The sequence below is a fragment of the Diabrotica undecimpunctata genome, chromosome 3, assembly GCF_040954645.1.
Source record: "Diabrotica undecimpunctata isolate CICGRU chromosome 3, icDiaUnde3, whole genome shotgun sequence".
Lineage (NCBI taxonomy): Eukaryota > Metazoa > Arthropoda > Insecta > Coleoptera > Chrysomelidae > Diabrotica > Diabrotica undecimpunctata.
Genome location: NC_092805.1, coordinates 1,183,402 through 1,201,017, shown reverse-complemented (window position 1 = coordinate 1,201,017; position 17,616 = coordinate 1,183,402). Strand labels below are relative to the sequence as shown.

At 34.6% G+C, this 17,616-nt stretch overlaps 1 protein-coding gene across 1 annotated transcript in view; it reads left to right on the top strand.

Annotated features, from left to right (window-relative positions):
- Positions 1-2,891: 2,891 nt before the first annotated feature.
- Positions 2,892-17,616, top strand: part of LOC140436346 (peroxisomal acyl-coenzyme A oxidase 3-like) — a 29,956-nt gene continuing 15,231 nt past the window's right edge. Inside the window, exons 1-3 of the mRNA XM_072525074.1 lie at positions 2,892-3,045; positions 9,157-9,465; positions 12,342-12,661. Coding sequence (XP_072381175.1) covers positions 2,926-3,045; positions 9,157-9,465; positions 12,342-12,661 — 749 coding nt within the window. The 5' untranslated portion in view covers positions 2,892-2,925. The remainder of the gene's footprint in view (positions 3,046-9,156; positions 9,466-12,341; positions 12,662-17,616) is intronic.

Below are 17,616 nucleotides of genomic sequence, written 5' to 3'. Positions count from 1 at the left end.
GCTGGAATAGATGGTATAACAGTGGAACTGCTTAAATACGCTGGCAATAAAACCTGGAAAATCTTAGCAGGCATATTTACGAACTTCCTAAGATTGAGATGCATACCAGACCACTAGAATAAAGCAAACACAATTCTCATTCATAAGAAAGATAGCAAAGAGGATATCAAAAACTACAGACCTATAAGTCTACTACCAATCGTATACAAGATATTCACAAAGATCATCAACAACAGATTCACAAACGCATTAGATACTGCACAGTCGAGAGAACAAGCTGGCTTCAGAAGTGGATTCAGTACCATAGATCATATTTATACAATTCAAGAACTAATGAGTAGAGCTAAAGAATATGAAATAGCGCTAGCATTAAAGTTTCGATTACTAGTTCCTAAACTTCAAAACCTACCTAGCTAGCATGAAATTTTAGTTTTGAGTTTTGGCAACAAATGTGAGGCATCTAAAATATGCCTAAAAACGCTAGATTTAAACTTTCACATAACAAACGATCTAAAACGTTTAAAACTTTTTTTTCAATAACATTAGTGTGTTTTTCAAAAGAACGAAACTTCTGATATAACCTACACCCAAAACCGTCTTCTAGAAGGCATTTTTCTTGACGTGCTATCGTTTGTAATGTACAACATTAAATTCTGAGTTTTTATTCATATTTCAAATGCCTCATACGTGTTGCCACAACTCAAAAATAAAATTTCATGTCATAGGTTTTAAAGACTCATCTCTAGATATGGAAATTTTAATACGACTCTTCAATGAAAGTGATCAACTTTATTGATCTCACACTTTTGTAAATACTGAGTTTATTGTTGCCATTATAGGGAAACTGCGTACGAAAGCTGCACTCTATGCCTTTAAAACGCATCTTGATTTTTGTCGATAGGTCACTTGAATCAAAAGATATCGAATTTTTACCGTCGAGCTGATACAAATTTTATTGAACATTGATTTCGCGCGCGTAACAAACATTCAAAATCGACGGTTATTTCGTTAAAAGCGTTATTTCTGACAGGACGGTTTATTCTACACAAAAACTGCCAATAAATATTTTTGTTTAAAATTATCTTAACTACATTTTTTAATTGAGGGGTAAAGGGGTAGAATGCGAAAACATGTAGTTGCTTCCAGTTTACTCCACTTAGTCTCTTCTACTTAAATCCGACTCTCATCTTCACGCTGGTGGCCCCTGTTAAACCGAGCAACCCAACTGGAGATCCGGTATCCAACCGGGTGGAAAGTTGGGTCGGAAACTGACGAGAGCGGGTGAACTGGTCCTCCAGGTTGGGGGTTGGGCGTAGGGTTAACACCCCGACGCCCCCGTAGGTCCAAGTAGTGCCGAAATGGATAGATTTCGCGATCAAGCCCGGAGGACAAAGGGTGGTAAGAATCTGCGGAGTCCTTACCGCTACAAAAATAAAACAAAAACGTTATATATTAGCGACATATAATTGTCGCTCGCTAATAGTAGAACTGGAAAAAGAAACAGAAAACATAGGAACCTGGGACGTCATAGGAATCAGCGAAGTAAGAAGAAAAAATGAAGAGCTATTGGAATTAGTATCAGGAAACACATTGTGCTACCGAGGCACATCAACAGGCAGAACAGGCGGTATTGGATTCCTAATTAACAAGAAATGGAATCGAAGAATAGTAAAAATAACAAGTATCTCAGATAAAGTAGCTAGACCTTATAAATATTAAAGAGATACAATATACAAATTATAAAAATATACGCCACAACGATTACTCACACTGGCGAAAAAATAGAAGAACTCTACAACATAAATAAAGCATAATGGAGTGAGAAGGAGAGGCAGACCCAGAGCACGGTTTAAGGATCAGGTGGAAGACTTGAGAATGTTGGAAATACGAAACTGGAAAACCAAGTCGAAGAATAGGAGAGAATGGAGACTTATCTTTGAGCAGGCCCACCATGGGTTGAGGAGCCAATGATGATGACATTTTTTAATTGAAACATTTTTTTCTGTGGCGTACCGATTCTTGGTAAAGTTGTTTTTTTTGCGTTTTTACCCCCCTATGATAGGGGTTTTAGGGGTAAGACCGGGGTAAAAGTGGTAAACGTTTTTACATCTTTTTGGGGTGACTAAATTAATATTCCCGGCAAAATTCAGATTGTTTGTATGATTTTTAGGAGTCAACTCTCTAAAAAATATGATTTTTTTAATTTTGCTTGGTAATTTTGACGTCAGATTAAAAATAATTACTATTTAAGTAGGAATAAGCCACAACTAAAAGTTTAAGTACCTACGTTTATTGACGTTTCAATTTCCACTTCTGAAATCGTTCTCAAAATACAAACATTATTGAATTAAACAAATTTTGTTTTTTTTTAAAACGATTGTATTTTGAGAACGATTTCCGAAGTGGAAATTGAAACGTCAATAAACATACTTTAACTTTTAATTGTGGCTTATTCCCATTTAAATAGTAATTACTTTAACATGCCACAAGAAAATAGCTTCAGAACAATATTAAGAAACCGTTATGGGCCCAGCGTTATTCAAAATTTTCGGAGATTGGAAATTCTTTACAAGAAACAGATTAAAAATGTTATATAACAACAGTTATAGATTTTTATAATATCTGCAACTTTCGTAATTAAAATTTTTTGATAGGATCTCAAGTTTCTCCGAAAATTAAAATTGTACCATTTTACTACCAATTTTCATTATAAAACTTAAGATAACAATTTTTTTATTTTTTTAATTAATGGCGACCTAATTTGCCTGGTCTAATAATAAAAAATATTTGACAATCAGTTTATGACCTTCGCCAATGTCTGTTTTTTTCGAGATTAGCACTTCGCAAAATTCATCCCAATTACCTTGAGATATAAAAATGTTTGTTTTATAAAGAGATTAGTTTAAAAAGACAAAACTTAAAAGTATGTCGTACCTTCTAAAAGATTTCAAACCAGGACCACTTGACGTGTATCGCAAAAAAACGTCTTTTGATTGGAAAAAATTGAAGTTGTTCATTGAAACAGACGATGAAATCAAATTTCAGGTAAGAGGTGTATATTTCCATATAAATACCAATATATCATCATATACAGGATTATTGATTTACTACTACAAAATGCATTCCATATACTATGTAGTCGACGTAATTTCAATAGAATGAGGCCACCATATTTCTACAATTCTTCGTTTTGAGCCATCTAAACCATTGCTTTTCCATTTTTGTTGTCTGAAGAGTTTGTTTTAGTTCTTCCATTTGAATTTATTCTTATTTTTTACATCTTTAACTGTTACATATACGTCCAATACGGCTTCTTGAAACCTCAGTTGTCTATAATGTTTAATCCATTCGTTTTTCTCAGTATTTTGACCCAAATAAATTTTTTCTAGTTCTTAGTTAGGTGTTTTTTTATAGTTTTTTCTAGATTCTCAAATTATATCCTCCTTCTTCTTTTTCTATGTCACCTATTGTTTTCAATTATTTCGTCGGTTTCTTTTTGGACTACATTTTTTCAAATTTGATATTATTAATTGATGTTGTATTTGGTTTCTAGTTTTCCCATTTCTGGGTCCTTTAACCTAACTTAAGTTCTAAAATGAAGAAAACGAAAAAGAAACTTGATGTATTTCTATTTTGGGGCACGTTTCTACCTTAATTATAATACTAGCCCATTGGGCTATAGGGGAGACCGGGTTTAGTCGTTAAAATGTCTATGTTTTATTTTTTTGTGCATTTAATATGTAAAATAGGCACCTCATAAAAATTGCTGTAAGAAGCACTCACTTTGGTATAATTATTTTAAATGTTAGATTTGCAAGAAACTTGCCACTTTTAGGAAAAAATATATATTTGTTTAGTCTTGTAAATTGTATCAAATTACCCCCAACTGGGTAAGTTTTTGCATAGCAGGGGCAAATTGTTACACTATAAAGAGTGGTGGGTTTTTCGGTCAAAGTAGAGAAATAAAAGACAAAGAAGGTTTTTTAAGGAGGTCGTGACACTAGAAAAAGGTTAACTTTCATACTTTTCAAAGAATATTTTAATTTTCTTAATAAAAAAACTTTAAAGGAACTTTATTTATTTATTTTTTATTCAAATAAAAACTATTGTGCGCCATTTTTAAAAATTATTTGACTAATCAGACTGGCAATGTATGCATACAAAAATTGAAGAACCGTCACTGCAAAGTTGCACCAAGTTTCTTGTTGATAACTTGTGGTGGCGTACTTGGTGGTGTTCGTATATTTTATATGGCTGCTTGTGACTGAAGTTCCATATTTTCGTGCGGCTCAGGTCTATTTGCAATGGGTGATGGCAGAAAATCTTCATCAGTAATAACGTCCCAATTAAACGGGAAAATGCCAGTTACACGAAAACTAGACTGTATATTGGAGTTACAGCTAACGGCAAAGCATTTCCAACAATTGATGGAATGTTATAAATTGTCATTTTAACTCCTGAATGAGTTTTCATTCAACCATCCATCTGGCTGCTAATACATTTTTTTAATGATCCAAACACTGATATGTCCAAAGGTTGCAAGCAATGAGAGCAATGCGGAGGCAAGTTCAAGGGAACAATGCCATTTTTCTTGCAATAATCTATTATCTCAACCGGGAATGCCGATTGTAAAGTATTAATAATACTGGACTTTACTCAGAACATTTAATATTTATATAAAAATGCCTCGCACGCCGGTGGTCCGGAGTTCGAATCCTACCGCCGGCAAGAACAACTAGACATTTTTAAAAAAAATGTCTATAGGCCCCAGGTCGACTCAGCCTGAATAAAATGAGTACCTTGGGTAAAACCAGGGGTAATAATAGGCGGTTTAAGCGTAACACTCGAGTCAAGTTCAAGAGATTAATTTATGAGCAGTTGTTAGCTGAACAGTAATTTAAAAATTTAAGAATTAAAAAAAATAAATAGTTTATAATTTATAAATTTAATATGTACTTATTATTTTTATGTTTTATTGTAAATACAATTTCATTATTTAGATATAGTCTATCTATCCTATTTTCGGGGGGTTAGGTGGAAGAGCAGTTGTGTGCCGCTGTTGCACAGTGGTACACAAACTGAATCTCGCCCTACTGATATTATATTTCATTTTAAAGAAAATTTAATCTGTTGTTAATAAAGACATTTATTATTATTATTATTATTATTATTATGTTACCTTCCTTGTATACCGTAGGCCCTAGATATAGCAGACTACCCTGCTATACTCCCAAAGCCGCGCAGCGGTATAAAACGGGAGACTATTATTATATAAAAATCACGTAAATATCACACATAAATTTTCACGTAAACTAATAATTCCACTTTCGTCATCCATCCAAAAGGATTGCTCGTTCCTATACATCCTGGTGGTACACTGGAAACAAAATGTTCTCGATAATTTCTCCGCGGAAAAATAAACATAGGCGGCAGTGAGTTTCCACTGGCATTCACTGCCAGACACACTGTTACCAATGTTCCTCGTTATCCCGAAGTGACCGCCAACATTTGCTTCACACCTTTTGATGCTAATATTTTTGCAGGTTTTTGAACTGTAGTTACCCCGGTTTCATCCCCCCGGTTGTAAATATCGTTTGCTCCAAGATTGTGCCTATTCAATACATTTGAGAATTTGTCAATGAATAAATTTACATTGTGCCTATTAAAGCTTGTGGCTCGCCCTAAGCTTGTAGCCTGAGGGGTACGGATGGGTAACTCATTGTGGCGTTTTAAAAAATTTGTTAGCCAGTCAGCAGATGCAGTCTCAAATTTGGTCCAGTTACGTTATTTTTTACAACAAACTGAAAAGCAAACTGTTTAAGATCTTTGGGGGAAAGACCACGATATATCTTTAAACATTCAGTAACATAAGAAGCTAATTCATTTTCTTGTAGATCAGAGAAGATCTTCCAATTTTTTTAATATCCTGCGGGCATGGTATTAGAATTAAAAAAAAAACAAATTTTAACAACGCATATGCTATACGTGTGTTCATAGAAAAAAATTACGATTTTACTACACGTCTTTCTCTTTCTTCCACCTTCTTTGCTGCAGCAATAATGATTTCCTGTGGCGTTTCACCACGCTTAGTTTATTTCTTGTTCTCATTTTTATCTATTAAAAATTTACCATTTTATTTACAACAAAATCTAGGTTACTAATACACCTACACACAAATTTCTTGAGATGGGGCAGGTTGTTACAGTAATAACTTGTCCCTTGAAAATAGTAACAATCTGCCGGGGACGCCATATTAAAAATAAATTGTAATTACTCATCAATCCCAAATATTTAATCTTGTACGTATGAACAATAATAAAGCTAACAGACTTGCTGTGAAAACAATAGTTACCTTACCTTGTAAAAATAGAACTAGCAAAAATTTAAACAATGCCGGAAAAATTATTGAGTGCTATTCAAAACACAAAAATGGTTGGTCTATGTCAGAACCTTAAACCACACTAACCAATGTCCTCTGGAGGAGTGTCAGCCGGGAGCTGACAGCCGTGCCGGACGCATCAAGGAATTTGAATATTGGTCAAAATACTTGGGAATTCCAAGTTTGGCCAAATCCAAATTTCTAATTGACTCGATGCAGGGAAATTCCACTTTTGCTACGTAAAACAAAGGATTTGTTTTACATAAAAGCAGGTAGATTTTCTCTCATCAGTCAGTCGAGCTTGCCTCTTCTACTGTAGACCTAGTCGGTGCTATTATTGTTCCTACTAAGTTATTGTTTTATTTCTGATTTCCTATATACCATTTTATTTTAGCATTATTGTATGATCAGAGCTTTTCAGGTTAGAATATTAGATTGATCTATATTTGTTCATGTACTGATTGTTTGATATTTTATTTGATTATTTTGATTGTTTATTTTTCTTGTATTTTGTGTCTAAGTTGTTCTTCCGTAAGTTAAGAACACTTAGAAATATTTATCTTGCTTTTTCTATTTTATATTTTGATTTGTACTTTGTCTAAGTAGTTCTTTCCGGTAAGTCAAAGAACTCTTAGAAATATTTCTCTGAATATTTGACTTGTTATTTTAATTGTGCGTCCAAGCAGTTCTTTTCCGGTAAGTCAAAAGAACACCTGGAAATATTTTCACAATCATTGTTGCATTATTATTTCCGATATTTTATCTAAGATATTTTCTTCCTTAAGTTAAGAAAATAATTAATACATTTGTCTCTTTCATTTTCTGTTTTATGCTAAGTTGTTTCTTCCGTAAGTCAAGAAACACTTAGAAATATTTCCATACCTTGTTTCATATTTACATATTTCATTTATCTGTATTTCTGTCCTAAGTTGTTTCTTCCGTAAGTCAAGAGACACTTAGGAATATTTCTGCACTTTTCTATTCTTTTATCTTGTGTGTTTTACTTTTCATTCTAAGTTCTTTCTTCCGTAAGTCAAGAAACACTTATAAACATTTTCTTTGCATTGTACTTTTATACTATTTTATTTTTTTCTTGTTTACTAAGTTATTCCTTCCGTAAGTCAATTTTTTTTACCTGTTCTGTTTTCTATCTTTGATCTATTATTTTGTAATTGCTCCTTGGAACTGTTACCTATAACAGATACTTGTCACGGTAACCGTTATTTTATACCAGTAGCAGTATTAAACCATTTCATCAGTGACAGGCAAAGATGGTCAACACCCGGTCTAATTCCGAGGACAGGAAAAAGTCCGCAGAGCCGGCGATGGGTCCTATAGGCAACACTAAAGTTCGTTAAGATGTATGCACCGCATTGGCTACGTCGAGTAAAAGGTGCTGCCATCTCGTTAAGTTGCTTAAAATTACATGTAACAACCTGCCCCGTGTAACAATTAACCTCTACTCTCAAGCTATGTATGGTATACTTTATAGTCTCTAAAGCTGATAAAGATTTCATTTGTAAAATGTAAGTCGGGCATAAAATAGACCAGATGCCAATTTCTTCGATATTTACGACAGCTTACGATTCATTCTATCGTGTTAGCGTAGAGCCATTGGGGATCTTAGGGTTAACAGAGTGACATACACACCGGCCTCGAGAGTCATAATGAAACATTTGGATATCGATAACTTATGGTGGGGATGGTTGGTACCTACGCTAGGTGAGACGAACCTGCTTCACATCAATACTTCACCCCCACACGTATTGTTTTACCATGGGAGAACTCCTAATTTGTGTGGTTTCCCTGGGTAATGGTTGTATCCTATTCTTATTTTCTTTAGGGAAATATCATTTTGTTGTCGTACTAGCCTTAAATAGGAAGAAGTCAGAAAAAATTGAGTGGAGTGACTGTAGATGGCAATCGACTGGATCCCCCATCGCATGGTCACGGGCAAAATCTCTTCTTCTTCTTCTTAATGTGCCTTGTCCGTTCCGAACGTTGGCAATCAACATGGCTATTCTGACTTTGTTTACGGCAGATCTGAATAGTTCAGCAGATGACAATCCGAACCATTGCCGCAAGTTTTGGAGCCACGAGTGTCTTCTCCTCCCTGGACCCCTTCTGCTGTCTATTTTCCCTTGAACTATCAGCTGTAGTACTCTATATTTATTATGTCTCATAACGTGACCCAAGTATTCCAACTTTCTTTTCTTTATACTTATCCCTACCTCTCTCTCTCTCTTTACCTATCCGGCTTAGTACCTCTTCGTTGGTCACGTGCTCAGTCCAGAATAGACGTAATATACGTCGGTAAGTTCACATTTCTAAGGTCTCTACTTTTTTCATCAATGTTGCGGTCATTGTCCACGCCTCCATTCCATATAACAAAACCGGGAATACATAACATTTCAGAAGTCGAATTTTGAGAGGTAGGGTGAGGCTTTTAGAGGTGAAAATTTGCTTCATACTAGTGAACGATGCTCTTGCCTTTTCTACTCTTATACGTATTTCCTTCGCTTGATCCCAATTTGAGTTAACTGTTGTTCCCAAGTAGATGTACGAATCCACGTGTTCAATTCTTTCATTGTCTAATATCAGTTGCTGAGGTGGTTGTTGGGTTTTGCTTACTAACATCCATTTGGTTTTTGTGATATTTAGTCTGATCTGGCAAAATCACTATTATTAGATAAAGACAATGCTTCAGGGTGCTGCCGATCACACTTCCTGTAATTTGTACGTCTGTAAACTAAATGAATTTATTGTTCTCTTTTTAGAATGAAATATACAAAATTCTAGAAGACAATTCTTTATACAATGAACAAAATGTCGGTAGTCTCTCTAGAGACGATCAACGCAGGCTTGCATTTCTTGGATTTCGAGACCAAAGTCAACAGTATGCATTTTCTCAGGATTACGTGATGCAAAACTTACGACGACCTTCGTCCCTTGTTAGGATATTAACAACATCAATACCATCATCATATGCAAAATTTTTAGTTGGTAATAAATTTTTTGTTAATTCTATAATAAGTATGGGTACAGAGAGACACCAACATATCATCGATGATGTTAAAACTGGAAAGGTATACATTTAATTTAAAGTTTTTGCTTAAAATATTTAAAATACATATTTTATAAATTTTTTGTTTATCTTATTGATTTTGATAAACTAGTTAAATCCTTTTCGGCTAAAGTACATATTTATGTAGCTCCGTCGTTAGATTTAGCTGCAGATCTCCATCCTCAAGCACTACATGTGTATTTTTATATTCCTTTCTTCTTCTTCTTCTTCCTCTTTGTAAGCAATTCTGCTTGTTCATTGGCGGATTAAATGGCGTTGTCATTGTCATCTATGAAAGGTTGTCACTCATTCTTTTGTCGATTGGTGACTTATCTCTTGCTATTTTGACGAAACGGGTTCCCTCCATTCTGCTTATATGGTAACTCCATTCTTTTTTCTATTTGTGTCCATTCATTTATACACTGTACGTTACATTTTCTTTATATGTCTTCACTTCACTTTCGATCTCTCAGCGTATTTCCCGTAATTCTTCTCAGTACTCTCATCTATCTGTGGCTGCATCGGGTCTTATTTCTGAGGATGTCATTATTGGTCTTAGACTGTCTTTATAAATTCTTGACTTCATCTTAGTGTTAATATGTCTGTTTCGCCATATAGTATTATTAAGGCATCCTGCCGGCCTATTTACTTTTTGTACTTGATCTATCACTTCTTCGTCCAGGTCTCCATAGCTGGACAAGTGTAATTCCCAGGTATTTTATTTTTTTATTTCCATTACTTGTTTAACACTAATGCCATCATTTTCTATAGTTTTCTGAGATGAGATTAACATATTAAATTATTTTGCTCCTATGTTAAATCTGTGGACCAGTTTTTGCAGACTTTATCCATGATTAAATTGAAGCGCAAGGGGCTCAATGAATCTCCTTGTGTTATTCCGCTGCCTATTTCTATCGGTTCTGTAAGTTGTCCATCTATTCTGACTTCCATTTTGTTGTTTTTATTTAAATGTTTTCGATAGTTTTTATAATATTTAGTTGAACTTCTCTACTATAGAGAACACGAATTACATCTTTGAGTCTCTACTCTGTCAAACGCTTTCTTTAGGTCAATTAAACATAAAAAGATCTATTATACTTTAGTAATTTCTCAGTAATTTGCTTTATAATTAATATTGCATCTATACACGATCTTCCACTACAAAAACCCTGTTGTTCATCTGCTAAACTTATCCTCTGATTTATAAGCACTTGTAAAGTTTTAGTTGTAAGTTTTAGGGTAGTATTTAACACGTTTATACCTTTGTAGTTTTCTGACTGTTTTTAATCTCCTTTTTTGAATAGTAGAATTAGTTCGCTCGTTCTCCATTCTTCCGGTATTTTATTCTGTTTTATAATTTTATTAATAAATTAATTAATTTTTAAAAAGGTAGAAGAAATAATAAATTAGACTGAACCAAAAATTTTTAATTTTTAATTTTTATTTTTAACTTTATATATTGAACTTTACATCCATTTGCCACATATTACAAGATAACTCTATCAAAGAAATTTGATAATTACAAGCTAATCTAATTGCACACACACACAATTTGTACATCTATTCTTATTCATTGTCTTAAAACTGTCACCTTCCAAAACAAAAATAAAAATCTCAATAAATAACACACATTTCATAAATATATCTCCAGAATAAAAATAAATAACTTTTTAAGAACTTAATGGTATAGAACATTACTTTCATCAAACAAACAATTACATTTCACCTATCTCTACTTCATTGGATTAAATCTGTCTCCTCAAGAACTTCCCTGTTTACTGTTAAACAATTACAATAGTTGACTTGAGTTCTCCAATCAACAATACAAGATAGTTTGAACCATGTTCTTTCAACCATCAATTAATAGAGTACCGGCATGTAAGTAATGTTTTATTTATTTGTTTATTTATTAATTCATTACAGTTTAATAGACTATTTTACCAATTTGTGGGTCTTACCTTGTCTGCTTAAACATCTTATTCATTTTGGAAAACCACAGACATGTAATATTGGCATAATCACTGTAATTTATATAATTTATATTATCTATCTTTATTTTATCTTTATTAGACAACACCCTAATATGGGTTTATTATTTTCAGCATGTATTTAACTTTGTATTGTGACCTGAAGATGCTTTGCATAGTGTAGAAAGCGAAACCGGTCGTCTGATTAGTTAAATTAAATTGATTGTGAGTAAGTCTAATTTATTATTTCTTCTACCTTTTGAAATGGACTCACACAAGCAACACATTCATGATTTAATTAATTTTTATCAGCATATTATTTTATGTGTAGCAAAGTATCTCAAATAATACTCCTTGCTATTTAGAAACTTTCTAAGCAATGTTCATACAATTTTAAGAACATATTTTTATAGATTTTTCTAGACTTATTCGAAAACATTTTCTTTTCCACAAGGAAACTAAGTTCCTGTATTTGGCTGTATACCATATTATTAAAAAAAATTTTGAATAAAATCCTTTATAAAAAGGTATATAAAAAACCCGGTTGGGCTATGTTGAATTGACAAAACGTTTTCGGAATAAGTATTCCATCATCAGTGTCTAGTTAATACATGGATGTAGCCACTAAATATGTGGGTAAAAACCCTTTAAAAATTATTAAATGAAATTTAGTTTACATTATGTCTAATTTACAGTTAAGATGGTTAAGATGGTAAAGTTACCGTTGGATTGGTAACATGGCGACATATGACTCTACATTAAGTTGCAAGTTCTGAGACGGTATGTCTACGAGGACTTTATCAAAGCAACTGTTAGCAACATCAACCGTTAAAGAAGGTCTAACTTAAAGAAGGAACCAAATTACAACCGATTATCGATGTAATTTGGTGTATTTTAAATATGTATGAACTGTTCTGCATTTTGTTTTTAGATCATCGGTTGCTATTGTTTAACCGAAATTGCACACGGAAGTAACACAAAAAGCATGCGCACAACAGCTACTTATGACAAAAACAAAAAAGTTTTTATAATAAATTCACCCGATTTCGAAGCAGCTAAATGCTGGGCTGGTGGCTTGGGACAGACTGCTATGTATGGAACCGTCTACGCACAGTTAATTTTAGATGATGTTAATTGCGGTTTACATGCCTTTCTAGTACCACTTCGTGATCCCAAGACACTGATTCCATATCCAGGATTGGAGATGGGAGATATGGGAATAAAAATCGGATTGAATGGTATGGATAACGGGTAAGTGATCGGTAAGATCTTAAATTTTGATTATTATGTGTATTTTTATAAAGCTTGACTGTCGACACACCATTGATAAGATGTTTCTTTTTCTCCCTCTTCTTGTTTGGACTATGTCCTTGACAATTTACTCAGTTAACTTTGAGGATAGACACTTTTTGTCTTGCCTCATCAACAGTGTCTACACTTATATTCATTATCTGTTTTTTGAATTATTCTACATGTACACTTATATTGGTATTTTCATTGAATTCTTCCCACGCTAACATATTAGTACGACAACACAACTATTATGTTATCAATGTCCCACGGTTACTTTTCGCAAGAGATTCTTGGTTCGAAAAAATACAAAATTACATTTCTATTACAAAAAAATTACTTTTGTATTAAAATACACAAACGTGGCTTTAAAGTTTTATTTTAATACAGTTTGTTTGGTGGTACAAATTCTAATGGCTATATCTGCGCAATTATAACATTAAATCAATATGATATTCGATACTCTCTACATTCCCAGACGAAAAAGTCGTAAAATTTAATTGTCTTACACCAGCACTCAGCTGGAGAGACTATGCGCTGATAAGGGAATTTTTTAAATAAACATTAAATAGTTACTCGACAACAACAAAGGTATAAAACTTTCTCGCTCAGGGGTAGCTTCCAAGCTTTGTACACATCAGAAATGCTACCAACGGATATAGTAGAAGCAACCAGTACTAAAGGAAGGAAGTTTATAGTTTATAACTTAATATTGGACTCATATATATATTTAGGGATTCTACAGTATTCACTGCCTTCCATCGCTCAACCGTTTTCATCTCTCTCTCTGTTGTTCCATTCTCCATCGTTTAGTCCTCTCTTACTCATGGCGTCGTCTACTTCGTTCCTCCAGGATTTTCGGGGTCGTCCTCTTTTCCTCCTTCCTATGGGGCTCCATTCGGTTATTCTCTTTATCCATCAGCTGTCGCTAGTTCTTCTTACATGTCCATACCACTTTAGTCTTTTTTGTTCTATATATGTTAGTATGTCTGTTTCTATTGATGTTCTTTGCTTTATTTCGTCATTACTTCTCCTATCCATTCTTGTTACTCTGCAGCATCTTCGCAGGCATTCCATCTCTGTTGCTACTATCACTGCTGTTTTTCTTGTTTATGATCCAATTTTCAGCCCCATATGTCATAATGATGATGCCATGATTGCAGGGTCGACCACAGATATTGTAATATAGTTAAAAATATATATGAAAATGCCAAAACAACCATAAGTCTACATTCAGCAACTAATAAGATAAAGATAAAAAGGGGAGTCAGGCAAGGTGATACCATGTCACCAAAGCTGTTCATTACCGTTCTTGAGTATGCATTTAAAAGACTAATATGGCAACAGAAAGGAATATCCATCGATGGAGAAAGATTAAACCATCTACGTTTTGCGGACGATATCGTGCTTCTGTCAGATAATCTGGGAGAGATCAAAGACATGCTCCAAGAACTGAATTACATACTACAAGAAACTGGGCTGGAGATAAATTTCGAGAAAACCAAAATGATGACCAATATGGTTCCCAGCGAAGAGATACAGATCAATAACAACAAGGTAGAATTAATCGATAAATACACATACTTGGGTCATGAAATCAGAATAACCAGAGACAACCAAACCTGCGAGCTAAATAGACGAATCACGTTGGGATGGGCGGCATATGGAAGGATGAGAGACATTTTTAAAACAAATACTCCAATTCACCTGAAAAGGAAGGCATTTAACCAATGCATTCTACCAGTCTTGACCTACGGAGCAGAGACCCTAACTTTAACGAAGGCTACTGCCGAAAAACTGAGGGTAACACAAAGGCGAATGGAGAGATCAATGCTGGGTCTGACCTTGAAAGATCGCGTGAGAAATGAGGAGATACGCCGACGAACTGGCGTTGACGATATTATACTGCGAATCAATAAACAAAAGTGGAGGTGGGCTGGACATGTTGCTAGAATGGAAGACGGAAGATGGACGAAGAGATTATTGGAGTGGAGACCAAGAGCCGACAAGCGAAGTCGAGGCAGACCACCCACCCGATGGACCGACGACCTAAGGAGAATAGAAACAAACTGGATTGCAGCAGCTAGAGATAGAGAGAACTGGAGACGTTTGGAGGAGGCCTATATCCAACAATGGATGTGAAAACGGGGCTGGATGATGATGATGATGTCATAATACTTCGCACTAATGTTTTATAAATCTGCGTTTTTGTCTTCATATTTAGGTGTCTATCCCACCATACTGAGTTAAGTTGTCGGATTGCTGTTCTTGTTTGTCCTAATCTTTGTGTAATTTCTTCTTCTGTTGTTGCCTTTTTCGTAATTATAAACCCCAGGTATTTGAATTTATCCTTTCCTTTGATTGTTACGTTGTCATCAATCTGTAGATCTTCTATGTCTTCTTCACTTGTAGATAGGTACTCTGTTTTCGCGAGGTTAATATCTAGGCCAGCCTTGGTATATTCTTCTTGTAGTTTCTTCATCATGTAGCTGAGGCCGTCTTGGTCTTGTGCAATCACTACTTGATCGTCTGCAAAACTGAATGTATATAGGTATTCGTTCCGTACCGGTACTCCCATGCCTTCGCATTTTCTTTTCCATGTAGTCAAGGCTGTCTCTAAGTATATTTTGAATAGGGTTGGAGATGTGGAACAACTCTGCAGGAGCCCTTTTGTTGTGGTGAAGTCTCCTATGATTCTTGTTCCCATTTTAATGGACACTTTATTTTCTTTATACAGAGCTTTTGTAGCTTCTATGAGTTCCGTCTGTATTTCTAATTTGTACATTGCCTCCCATAGTTCTGACCTTGGTACAGAGTCATACGCCTTTCTCAGGTCCACAAATGCCAAGTGTATATCTCTATTTTTTGCTTTTTTCTTTTCCAACAGTTGTTCCAGTGTGTATATGTGGTCTATGCATGATCTTCCTGCCGTGAAGCCTGCCTGATCCTCTCCGATTTTGCCTTTTATCGCTTGCTCTATCTTTTCTCGCAGTATCTTCCCATATAATCTTCCTATTGATGATATTACGCTTATTCCTCTGTAGTTTTCGCATCGTTTTCTATCTCCTTTCTTAAATATAGATGTCATATTTGCCTCCGTCCATTCCTTTGGGAGCTGTTCTCCATTTATGGCTTTCTGAAATATCCATTGTATCATCCGGTGTAATTTTTTTTATCCGTATTTTATAAGCTCAGGTGAGATGCCTCCAGGTCCCGGTGCTTTCTTATTTTTGATTGCTTTTATGGCCGTTCTCATTTCCCTATCTGTTATTTCTATTTCTTGTTGTGGTAATCTGCTTCGTCTTCGCCTGTTTTCTTTTCCAGTGAATTGTGGTCTTTGTTCTGTTCATAGTTCCTTGTAGTAGTCCTTCCATTCTTTGTCCTGTATATTTCCCAATTTAATTTTTTCTTTTGAGTTTTGTTTCAATCCTCTTAGTACTTTCCATGACTCCGAAGTTCTTGTAGCTCCTATATATGTTTCAATATTTAAGCAGATTCTTTCCCATTCTTCATTCTTTTGCTGTGTTATTTGTTTTTTCACTTTTCTATCTTTTTCTCTATATTCTTTATAAACTTCATCGTTGTTTGTAGTCAGCCATTTTCTGTATAGTTGCTTTTTTTCTTGAATTATTCTTTTTGTTGGTTCATTTATTTCATAATAGTGCTGTTTATTTGTTATATTATGTTCTTTTTCCCCAAGGGCTTCGAATGCTGCTTGCTTTATACTCGCCCATATTGGACTCATTTCCTGTAAAGCAATGATATCTGCTTTGGCTTTATTCATTTCTTGTATAAGCAGAGCCGTGGCTACAGGCTGATAAAGCCTTCTTATGTTCCACGTGCAATTCTTTAAATCATTTTCCTTATTTCATTTGTGAGTTCGTCGTAAGTTAGACAGTCCGGTTTCTTTCTTTGCAACTCTCATAACAAAAGGTTGTTTACAGGGTTGGGTAGTTAACAAAACGCCAAATCCCCTTTTCGGGGGGCCATTTCATCCACTCTCGTAAGTTTCCGACCCAACTTTCCACCCGGGTTGAATACCGGATCTCCAGTTAGTTTGCTCATTTTACAGGGGACACCAGTGTGAAGCTGAGAGTCAGATTTGAATAGAAGATGTTAATTGGAATACACTGAAACCAACTACATGTTTCCGCATTCTACGCCTTTATCCCCCTTGATGATATTTTGTTCTAGTATAATTTGGACTACATGAATGATGGCGACCACCTCTTCGGTGCATATTACGCTATAATTAGGTAATTTAGATTAAAATTAATAGTCTGTATCTGGGGAGAAAACTCCAAATCCCGTATTTCCCATTATTTCATTGATCCCATGAAGAGAGAAACAACTACAACAACTTAATTATAACATAGAATAACCGAACACACATAGAAGCGACACAACGGTCCAAAAGCGTGTACCATTTTTGTATACGCATGCCCGATTCTGGTTGTTTAACTGTCAAAAACACGTGCTTATTCTTTAATTCTGGTTGTTTTCGATAGTCCGTAGGCGTCTATGGTAAATACTCGACACAACAAGTGCATTTGACCATTTATATAATTTATTTATAGTTAAAAGGTTATAGTTATAGTTTATGGTTATAGTTAAATATATACGTTTATAGTTATAGTTTATAGTTAAAAGTTTAATTTATATTTAAAATGTCTGGATATATTTGTGCGATTCGCGGATGTTCATCTGTGACAGGAAAAGGAATAAGTTTATTTAGATTTCCCAAGAATAATAACAAGTAATTACTATTGCTGTGTAATTATTATTAGTTATTACATAATAGTATTGGTTTGACTTTCGAACAGTAAGCCGACGCCGACGTGTCTGTCCGAGCTATAAAAAATAAACTTTGGTCTGCCAAGGGATAGTTCAAAATGAAAACATTAAATTTGGTGTCA